The following is a 12,041-nucleotide window of genomic DNA, read 5'->3' on the forward strand; positions in this document are numbered from 1 at the left end:
GGGATTCATCCAGCAGGAAGAAGACTGACCTCTGAGACCAGGAGCTGATGTAGCCCAGCACTCGCAACGCATGTTCCTTCTTCAGCTGGAAGCCTCCTTCACTGCCGTCTGCATCAGATACTGAGGAAAAAACACAAACCACAACCGAATGGAAAACCTTAAAAATACAAAACACTTGTTTTAGTTTTTTTTTTACTTTTAATGAAAACACCCCAAAACAAAAATCAAATAAAGCTTGCTGTCCTCCCAAGTGTCGCATAAATGTAAACATTATATTCAGTTTTTTTTTACCATCTACATGCTGCAATGCCAATAAAAGAAAAACGCCATAAACAGAGCAGTGTGCATGTTATGACACATCACTTTTATTAAAAAGTGTGACTTTTAATGAAGAAAATATTTTTACCCTGCAGTATAACCCTTTACACAGAAATACTGCTGTAAGCCTCCAAAACGGATTATTTCAGTGAGGACAGAGATCTAAAATAATTTAAAATAACACTGCTTTACAAAAAATATTTGTTGGAAGTTGCCTTTTTTTTTTTCAAATGAATTAGGAATATTTTGCACAGCTAAATCCAAAGATAAGATCCATTTTCTAAATCAGGTCAGGTTTTTATTCTAATTTGATTTAGAGAAATCCGAACTTCTGACTAAATTGATGACATTTTTGTGACATTATCAGTTCCATATGTGAGAACAAGTCATGCATTTTGAAGCTCATGTTGCATCCATAGTTCAGGGAGTTGACATGACTGAGAAAAACCAATGTGATCTTTTTGATTCAGCACATCAAAGTTACCCTAAAACAGTTGAAAAAAACCAGACAGTTTTTGGCTGTTGACCAGGGTAAAATTTACAAAATGGTTGTTGACTTGAGTTGCTAAAAATCGACATCGGAAAGTCAAAGACAGTGTACAAGATTGAAAAAAGACCATAAAACTGTGATTTCTGCGCCATTACTCGTTATAAATATTATTATAACCCAACTCTAATTTAAACTTTTATACAACTTTTCCCCCGATCCGTCCGCTGTGTCTCTTGGCCTTCGAGACGCTTTTTGCTCACTAATGTTCTCTAAACATCCGAGTCCTTCACAGAACAGATAAAATCTCTTACTAATGTCACTTCCAGGCATCCGTTTCTTCTGCCAGATGTGGAGATTTCTAGATAACGTTCAACATTTTTTCCTTACAGCCCAGAAATCTTTGACCTGCATCTAATGCACTACTCTCTTCAGAGTAGTGAGCTGTAAATGTGGTTAAACTTAACAGAATTAAGCAGGCAGAGGGGAATAAATTCACCTTAGCATCAGCTGCAAACTCATTTTTAGCCGTTATTATTAGACCAGTCAGAATAACTAACTTAGCTGGACGATAAATTGTCCCAGGAGTTATTGCGATAAATGATAACTAATGGTAGTGGCATAACTGTGCAAGAACACATTGTCAAAGATTAATAAACTTTAAATGAAAATGTAAGACTGCAACTGGAAGACATCTTTAAATATCTAAATTACATGAACAAAAACAACAAATGAAATTAATTACAAAGTCCTTCAAAAAAACGGATTAGTTGAGACCAAAACACCAGACTGAAAACTTTTATCGCCCAGTTTTTGGTAGAAAGAGAAAAACAATAAATCACACATACATAAACATTTGAGCTCATTTTAATTCATGCAATTAATTGTTTTATTGGTTATTGCGACAGGCCTAATTGTAATACATACATAGATGAAAACATGTGAACTTTTTGTTCATCTTTATATGTTCTTGTCTGTCAATAAAAAATAAATAAATCCCGCTCTAGTCATACCAATGGCTTTTAATGGCCCGAGAGTGGCTTGCTTCTCATATTACAGTCATTGTTCTGGCCTCCATGCAGCGCCACAAAGCTCCCACCCAGCCTGACGGAGTCAAGTGACCTCCCTGAACCATCGTCCTCAATTTGCCACCAAAGACTCCCAACATGAAACAGAACCAGCAGGGTTCGGCCCGGCACTCTGGTCCCACAGGCGGGATCGTTTCCAGCTCCAAGTGAGAACAGAAGCTCGTCGTACGGACCGCGACACATGCAGCTCAGGAATTTCAAGCCCTCCATGAGGAGTTCCTGCAGCGGGCTAACAGGTGTTGCACGGAGTGGAGGGATACACAAAGAAATTACAGATCTCAATACAGGCATCTTAAATATTCACATCCTGAGATGTTTAGGTGTTAGTGAAGCCATAGTAGATGCCGTTCAGCTGGAATGTATTTAGTCTAGGACAATTAATTATGCTCATTTTTCACTTAAGCTTTTTTTTTTAAGTAACATTATACAAGGTTTCCCCCAGAAAACTCGCTAAGCCTGGTGGTTGGGTGGCAGGACAGTCATTCATCCAGCCGCCAGTCGTGTTTTTGAGTTAAAAAATGTTTAAAGTTCACAGGAAATTTGATCACTAGATAATTATGTGCTATTGAAAGATTAATACCTGAACACCAACTATAAAGTCTTAAAAAAATGCAAACATTTTAAAAAGACTTAGATAAACGAGCAATGCTTAGCCTGGTGGCCCGCCAGGCTTATAATACACTAGGGGAAAACTTGTTAGAAATACATTAAAAGATGCAAATAAACAAAATCCTTTTTAAACTAAACATTTTATTGGCTGAAATTAAATAAAACAGCATTCTTTTAGCCTAAAAAAACATCTGACGCCAACATTTGAAAAGTTCAGCCCTTTCTGCTTGATTTATCAATACAGTGTAGGGCTGATCTGTTATTATAAACAGTTTCAACTGTGTGAAGCCATTTGCGAATGTTGCTTGTTCGTCAGATTTAAAGGCAAACTAAAAACATCCCCAACATGTAATGAACAAAGAAAAAAAGAAAATTAATGAAAATGTTAACATATTCAAATTTTTAGCTATTTAATTAATTAATTAAAATAAATGCATCAGAGTCTTGGCCCTATGCAAGTTCATTGAGCATGAACAGTTTTCCAAGACTTGTTTCCCTGAAGTAATTATACGTTTTTGTCCAGATGCTGTGAAACATTGGACATGAAAAACCAATACTGCAATAAGAAAATGCAATTAAAAAGTACTGGAACGAGTCTAAGAACTCGTTTCAGGTAGAAAAGAAACATCCAAACAGTTTGCACTGATAAAAATTGGCTCCATTTGCCAGTGAATAATGTACTGACGTCATCTTCAAACTGTACGTTGAAAATGGGGAAAAAAAGATTAAGCCTCAACTCTGTATGGATGTCTTTAAGAAATGATTTGTGAAAAGCTTCGGGAGCAAATTAAGCCTCATTTTAGTGACATTTCTGGAGTTGGAATAAATTTTGAGGTTAACAATGAAAATGTTTTTCATCTTTTCTAAGAATGCAAAAAAACTGACAGAGCTTTCTATTGGTCACAATTAGAGATGCACCGATCCACTTTCTCACTTCTGATACCGATATGTTAGCTTTAGTATCGGCCGATACCGATCCGATACAGGAAAACAGAGTTGAATTGACTTAAAAGGTTACTTTTTTTTTTTTTACCTAAATACACCAATAGCTTCACAGGCTTGGTCAAACATTTAAAAACAACTTTAATTTGTTCAGTCAGTGAAACTGGGAGTAAAACAGCCGATGTAAAATAAATAAAGAAAACTGACAAAAACAATCGGTTGACTATGTTGAGTATAAATAAACTGCAACAAATCTTTTAAATAGTTCAGAAAGTGAAATTAGGAATTATAAATATAATGTAAAATAATAAAGCATTACACCGCTCAGAGCTCAAAGCATAGAATTAGACTGACTAGATCTGCCCTTATGGATCAGGCACATCTAGATAGCCGATCTAGAAATTTTCAAACATTTTGCCAGTACAGAGATTAATATCAGAGTGATTAATCTCTAATCAAGATGAAAACATAAAATCATCTGGCTAACAACACATATTTATGCATAATGTTAAAGTGTTGTATATTTGTCATGCGTACTACATCCACATTGTGATTCCTGAACGTATGAGAGCAAATAAAACACATTCAACTTCTGCTCCAGCTTCTTGAAGCACAAAGAGTCCTGAATAAGTCAGAACAAACTCAAACAAGATTTAAATACAGCAGCTGCACTGCACGCCCTCTCTAATCCATTCATTTCACAAAACCAACTAAACCGATTCAAGAGAAGTGATTTGTAAACCAGAAGCTGCTCTTTTTTTTTTTTTTTTTTTTTTTTAGCAGAAAAATATTTTAGTTTTTTGCTCTGATCTTTTGGGCTCAAACACAGAAAGCCTGATTGGCTCACATGAGGCGCCAAGTGAGAAAAGTTTCACTTTTATTTCACGTTAAAGCTGGATTTATATCTCCAAAGCTTTGTGTTAGCATTGTTTACAGACTGTGAGAGTAAATCCATCAGATTATCTCTCACTTAAAGACACAGATGCATGAATAAATAAAACGGATATTAATCACAATATTTATGCAGGTTACTTAGATTGGCGGTTGTAAAGTTGGGAAGAGACAGTTGCATGCAACTCTGCATACAACAGTCCTGCATGTTATTAAACTGGATTCTCCTGCTCCATTTCTCAAAAACGCATGCTGCTGCTGCAGACCTAAGGTCACAGGTCACCTTCAGACACAGCATATGGACCTGCCAGTCTTGTTGACAGAGCGGTCACAGCTGACGGCACCCCATGGTGAAGCACCCTCCGTTCTGTTGCTCCAGTTATTATACGCCGTTTCTCCGTGTGATGTAGTAAAATCTGCTGTCTAATAAGCCGAAACATTCAGAGGAGATTTGCATTTACAGACTGACAAGGTGGCAAAGAGTCAATCAGTACTAATCTGAATCTTTTGTTCCATCCTGACTAATAATACAGAACGATTTAGGGCTGCGGCCACAATTAACCATCTTAGAAAGTGATTATTTTATGTATGAATGCAAGATGTGGATTTTCTGTTCGGCTTGTTTTGGTTGAATATTAATTGAAATGAATAGAAATTAAATACAGCTGACTGAATATGTAATTTTGGGTAAAATAGAAAGAATTTTTTTGACTCGATCAGTCAAAAAAAAGTGAAACAAGACCCATTTACAGAGGCCTTAGTCCTCGACTCAGCAGTTGCGGGTTTGAGTCTCGGCCCACCGACCTTTGGCACATGTCTTCCCTTTCTCTCTCTTAACCCAATTTCCTGTCCGACTGTCAAATAAAGGCCTCTAGACCCAACAAAACCTTTAAAAACTAAAAACAAAGTCTACTACATCCTCTACTAATAACTATAAAACATTGTATATTTTTGTTTGCAAACTCTACACCGGTTTACGGCCTAATATAACCACCAAAATAAAACTGAGTAAAAGCCAAGTTTAAATCTAAGCTCCAAAAACTACTTAACAGATAATCTGAAGTTGAAATAAACTCAGATTTGCCTTCTGCAGGTTAGAAACAGCAGCTCCGACTGTTATAAGAGTGTCTTTGTGGAACAGTAACTCTCACTGCATGCAGTCAGAAACACACAAAATCAGCTACTGTTCTAAAAATATAATCAGCTCAACATAAACTGAACTAATTCAGTGCATAAAAGGCACAATAAACACAACGGTACTGCTTAACAGTGTACAGTAATTACAATCCAATATCCAGATATTTATTGATGCTCTATACCAGTGGTCCCCAAACTTTTTCCTGTGAGGGCCACATAACTTTTCCCTTCTCTGGTGGGGGTCCGCGTTTCTCGATTGATTTTTACCCAGAAAGCACATGGGCAAAAACCATGAGTGAAACGGTCACTGGGACTAACTAGTATATATTCCATTGAGGAAATGTAACTATAATATATTAATTTCTCATATGTTAACATAAAGGCTCGTTTTGAAGTATAAGCTGCTACTTACAGGCATTTCTTCGAAGAATTCAACCTGGAATGCGGCGTTCATAACAGACACGTGTGTTCATCTGCTCTACCGCTAACAAACCGTACTGATTAAATAACATAAAAGTCAAGCAGTTCCCTAAAAGTCCAACAGATGGCAGCAATGCGCCATGCAAAACAAAACACCCACAGTTTACAGCATAGACATCAATACGTAGACGCCTCATGGAGCGCTGAGTCGTACGTAAAAGCTGTTCTTCTGTTTCCAGCTCAGTTTCATCATGTCGGTATTTAGCTATAAAGATGCTACGAGTCAGAGCCCAACATGCTGAAAATGTCTTTTTCTGAATGTGAAAGAAACATATACGAAACATATCGTATGTATTTTCTATTTACACTTTTGGATAATCTCTCTTTTATCCTTGGCTTCAGCCTGTGAACCAGGACGTCTCAGAAGCCATTGAGTTCTCCCAGTGTGACCAGCAAACTGAAGCCCTGCCTGTGACCAGTGTTCCCAGTATAATAAATAAATGTTTTATTCTTTCACTTTTTGTGTATTTTTAAATATCTCAATCTGAAGTATTAGTGTATTAATGTAGCTTATATAATGAAATAAGAATAATTTACTCTGTTGGAATTCTTTTCACTCTTTGCTGTCAATAGCAGAGTTGACATAATGTAAATTCTCTGGAAAAAAGTAAGAAATATATGTAGTTTAATGTTTGACAATGACTGATTTATAAATCAAGTCATTTCTCAATAATGTATAAAAAAACAGGAAAATTATTTGTGTCTTGTCTTGAAATGTTAAATGTACATTAAATTATGGAATTATGTCAATATATTATTTAATAAAACACTGTAAATGTGTGTCTGTTCATCAATGTCATAAAAATTATCAGAATCGTTTCTATCAAATAAAAACATTGTGCTCTTTAAAGTTAGAAACGATCTCTTTAGTAATTTCTTTGATTGCCAAATATATTAATGTGTGTGAGAAAGTGTGTCAATGGCAGGTATTAACTTAAAATACTTTGTAGAACTTTATCAAGTTCAGTCCATTCACTTGTATTACCTTACTGGCACATATTCCACATTCAGTAAATATGCACACACACATTATATTTATATACGTGTGTGTTTGTGTGTGCATATTTGCACACACAAACAGTTCTTCAGCAGAAAAAAGGAAATTATATATAAAAAATTCCCCTCTCACCCTCCGTGGGTGGTCTCTTTCATCCTCTGAGCTCGGGTCCTCTACCAGAGGCCTGGGAGCTTGAGGGTTCTGCGCAGTATCTTGGCTGTGCCTAGAACTGCACATTTCTGGACTGAGATGTCTGATGTTGTTCCTGGGATCTGTTTGAGCCACTGCTCCAGTTTGGGGGTGACTGCCCCGAGGGCCCCGATGACCACAGGCACCACTGTGGTCTTCACCTTCCAGGCCTTCTCCAGTTCCTCTCTGAGGCCCTGGTATTTCTCCAGTTTCTCATGCTCCTTTTTCCTGATGTTGTGGTCACTTGGTATTGCTACATCCACCACAACGGCTTTCCTCTGTTCTTTATCCACCACCACAATGTCCGGTTGGTTCGACATATATAGCTGACTGTATAGCTCAGTGGGTAAGACACCAGTCTACCACCTGGGAGACCGGGGTTCGAACAGTGCAATTGAGCTATGCAGTGTGGGTCCCTAGGCAAGACCCTTGGAGCTATATAGCCTACCTCATACAATGAGAGACACTGATAAGCATGACATGCCGGCTCAGACGTCGCCCGGCCAAACAAGGTCTGCGTCAGGTGCTGGGGAACCAGAGCACCTTGATGAAAAATGGGCTACTGGAACAAGACGGAAATGGGCGAGAGACGAAAACATGGATCTGTTGGAATGCTACTACTCAAGTAACCCTAGTCAGAGGGGTTACATGCAAAGACTGAGGGTGGAATGGTTACTTCGACACCCACAGTCTACAATGACTGCCAAACAACTAGTAGCTCAGTGCTCCAACATCCGCAAACGGCAACTGCTATCACAACTTGAGATTGACGAGGTACAACACAAATGCTACGGCATAAGGGAGGAGCCCAAAGGTAAGGTCAGGGGGGAGTTAACTACTCCCCACCCCGAGACTGGGTATGCAGCCCCAGTAATGAACGAACTATCAAAGCTGAACGAGACAGCAACTGACCTGAGAGAGAGAATCGTGGCCCGAATGAACACCAGGCAACCCCGACGCCAATTACAACGGCTGAGTGAAGTACCATCAGAAAGTCTCATTGAAGATGTGAATGCAGCATTGAGAACATATATATATATATATATATATATATATATATATATATATATATATATATATATATAACAGCAGGGTGCAAGATGCTGGCAGGGAAAGCGTACATGGAACGACATAACCAAGTGGCGGGCATAGTGTACATGCCCGCCACATGTACGGGCATGTACATGTGCATAGTGTACAGGAACATCTGTGCAGAATATGGACTGGAAGCCACCATATTCTGGGGACACCCCCAAAGGTGGTGGAGAATGACCGAGCTAAGATCCTGTGGGACTTCCAGATCCAGACAGACAAGATGGTAATGTCGAACCAACCGGACATTGTGGTGGTGGATAAAGAACAGAGGAAAGCCGTTGTGGTGGATGTAGCAATACCAAGTGACCACAACATCAGGAAAAAGGATGTGGTCATCGGGGCCCTCGGGGGAGTCACCCCTAAACTGGAGCAGTGGCTCAAACAGATCCCAGGAACAACATCAGACATCTCAAAAAAATATTTTATTTGTTTAATAAATAAATTAGATATATATTTTATATATACATATATTTTATTATTTAATATATTGACATCTGTGTGTGTACATATGTTCATAAATGTTGATTACTGTATATATAAAAACGATTTATCAAAATCAATTTTATTATAGGTTCACATTTATTTTCTTTATTCAGAAATTACAATTAAAATATAATGAAAAGTCATAAATGTTGTCTTTCACGTTTATATGTGAGTGGGTCGTTGACGAACATTAGCTAAAAATACTTTGTGGAATGGCATTTTCTGAAGTTTGGTCCATTCATTTGTATTAGCTTACTGGCAGAGATGCCATATTCAATATGTCAGACGCGATTACGTATCGCTGCAACGGGCGACCCCTCCTGCTAAAGAGCCCCCTGGTGGTTGAAGAAAATTCCACATATAAACCGGAAAATACAATAAATGAAAAGAAAAAAAAAAATCTGAATGCTCTCTGGTATTGTTCAGGGGGCCGGACCAAATGTGGAGGTGGGCCGGATTCGGCCCGCGGGCCGTAGTTTGGGGACCCCTGCTCTATACTATTAGTTTTAGAGATAAGCAAACATTATCAGTCAGCATTTCTTGTGACATTTAGCATTTTTAGCGACATCATCTGTGTGCAAAGTGAACATCTACTGCTGTGAACCTATGTTCAACAGGCTAAATGCTACATCAGCATGATAAACTAGAGATTATAATACCTGGAATATATTAGCCAAGATGTGTTACAATCCAAACAGTCCTTTGTTATATGAATATTACACACACACAGGCGTGTAGTGGCATTTAAATGAATCTTTCCGCCGACACACCTGAATATAAAATCTGAATTACCTCCTTGGTTTGTCAGCAATTTTGCAAAAGCCTGGTCATGAACCGCTCATTTGAGTGAGGTGTGTTGGAACAGGAAAGTGTCAAAAATCACTTTTATAGTATTATTCACTATGACTTATAAAGAATATTTTAAAATGTGCTGGTTCATTTGTAACTCCAAACTTGAAACTACTGTGTTTTCTTACTTATTTATCATAATGCAGCTGCAACTTTATTATCTCCTCTGTAACACTTAACAGCTGGTGCAAACATCACACTATACAAGAGAACAATATCACAGTAGCAAAGAACTGCTTTGATATAATGGGTAAATCATTGTACTGTAAGTGTCATGTCTGGAAAGAATATATTTCTCTGTTCCCTGCATTTGATGCCCTGTTACAGAGAGTGCTGGGGACATTGTGATGACTGAAAAGAAAGAAAACAACCATGAAAATATGGAAAATCCAAATTGTAATTGAAATACTCAGCAACAGAAACAGAATTTACCTAGACAGAAAACTTTTTAAACTGATTTGAATATGGAAATGAACTTTCTGGTAAGTAAGGTCAACTGAAATGTGTGTATAATTGAACTGAAATTACCTTTTTGGAAAGTGCCTAGAGATGACTTGTTATGAATTGGCGCTATATAAATTAACTGAACTAAATTCTCCATAGTCAGGTTTAATAAACAGGAGCCTCTAGGAGAACATTTCCCTAAATCACTACAAGCAGACACAATAGCCTCCATCACAGACAGGAAAATCCCAAAATGTCAACCAGTTGATGATATAAACCGGTTTCCAAAACCATTATGCAAGTTAAAAAATGGCTGAGGATACCTAAAGCGCAAAAACCCGATAGTTACATGTCAGCGATAAAAAGGTATTATGTATTCATGACTTAAATTAACATTAGCCAGATCTGGGATGGCATAAACTAACAAAGTTGCCCAAAAAAAAACAAAGGCATAACGGTCAAGAAATAAAACTATAACATAAAAGAAGAACTAAGTAAACATTTTTGTGCAAATTACGGAGGATTACCGACGTGTTTATGACAAAAGTCTGCGCCTTATTGCAGCCGTTAAATTTCTTGGCTAGCTTAGTCGCCGTTAGCTCCAAGAACATTTCACGGACTCTCCGAAACAAACACAAGCAATGTTTGTTTACGTCTAATTGTCAGTAGTTGTTGGTGCAATAGCATATTATAAAGATCTAATGCCGTTCCGAACAACAACCTCATCAGTCCGCAAAACAATGGGTGGCAGCGGAGTGGACAGCTAGCAGACTGACCTGACAAACACATCAAACAAAGTCAGCCTGCTCGCTAGCTCAAGCTGCTAACTCAGCTTGCTAACTAGTAAATCCGTCTTCTAACAATATTTATATCACTTAAATTCACCTTTGTTCGTAGGGGACAACAACACTGAAGTGTTTACTGTAATGTCACACACATGATGACTCCAGAGTATTTACGAGCTTGTTTTTTAGGGTGGTGTTTGACAGACAGGCCCCAAACTAACTGCAATTTTGGAAGGAAGAAAGGCTTCAAGGTATTCATAGCAAACCGAGACAGACCGATGTGAAAACACGAGTGTCAGCCACTATAAAATATGTCCACAGGATGCCACAACACTGAGGTCGATGTGGTTAATATGCATGGATAGAAAGGCAAGCTAATCGAGAAAACAAAGTTATATTTAGCTAGCCACCATGCTAACAATGCTAATTCATCCAGCTAGTTCAGTCAGCAAAATACAAACAAAATGATTCCTACTTACATTCATTTAAAACCTCCACCAGCTCGGCGCAGTTTTCACACATTGTTCATGAAGAGGGCAACTGACTGTGCTTACTCAAACCATTGCACTGAAAACTGTTGTTAGTTGTTTTGGAGATAAAAAAAAAAAGAGGCCCAGTGCAGGGAGTGATTGGTGAAGGTTACTCCACTCAATGAAATCAAACAGCGGGGCGGAAGACGTGCTTTGCATCCGAGTGAAGACGATGAACACCGAAAAGGTAAGAGGCACTGAAAGGTAGAAACCAACACAGTCACCAATCTGAGCGTTAGTTGGGAGAAGACTCTGCAGCCATGTTGAAAAAGGAGGGGAGGGGGGTCGATACAGCATGTAGGTAGTTCGGGAGTTTCCGTGCTATCTTCGTCGGTTCGTTTTTGGCTCAGCAGTCTCGCGATATTTCTTAAACAACCACTCTTTGTCAGGTGATCTCAAGGACATCGTAGGAATATTTTTCCTAATTTTTTAAAACTTTATTTAATAAAAAAAAAAAAAAGTTTTTTTTTCCCCTCATTTTTAATTAACTTCATTTATGAGCAAACAAAAATCCAATTCAAATAAAAATATATAAATACAGTACATAAGAAATCAATTGAATGGGGGTATATATATATATATATATATATATATATATATATATACACACACACACACACACACACATTTGGTTCTCATTGACCCAAATATACAAAAAGAAAACTTAATTTGCCTTTTGTAATTTTGTAAAATTCTGCAATGTTTAAACTTGATCAA

At 37.8% G+C, this 12,041-nt stretch overlaps 1 protein-coding gene across 3 annotated transcripts in view; it reads right to left on the reverse strand.

The window, feature by feature from the left end:
- Window positions 1-11,973, reverse strand: part of usp34 (ubiquitin specific peptidase 34) — a 65,514-nt gene extending 53,541 nt beyond the window's left edge. For 2 of the 3 annotated variants that reach the window (XM_088005730.1, XM_088005725.1), the window contains exon 1: window positions 30-7,425. In XM_088005730.1, coding sequence (XP_087861856.1) covers window positions 30-271 — 242 coding nt within the window. In that variant the 5' untranslated portion in view covers window positions 272-7,425. Of the gene's footprint in view, window positions 1-29; window positions 7,426-11,273 lie in introns of those variants that run through there. The other variant, XM_088005731.1, reaches the window with a different exon arrangement.
- Between the last annotated feature and the right edge of the window lie 68 nt (window positions 11,974-12,041).

This window comes from Poecilia mexicana, unplaced genomic scaffold, assembly GCF_051168715.1.
Source record: "Poecilia mexicana isolate PSO_F unplaced genomic scaffold, ASM5116871v1 scaffold_1, whole genome shotgun sequence".
Lineage (NCBI taxonomy): Eukaryota > Metazoa > Chordata > Actinopteri > Cyprinodontiformes > Poeciliidae > Poecilia > Poecilia mexicana.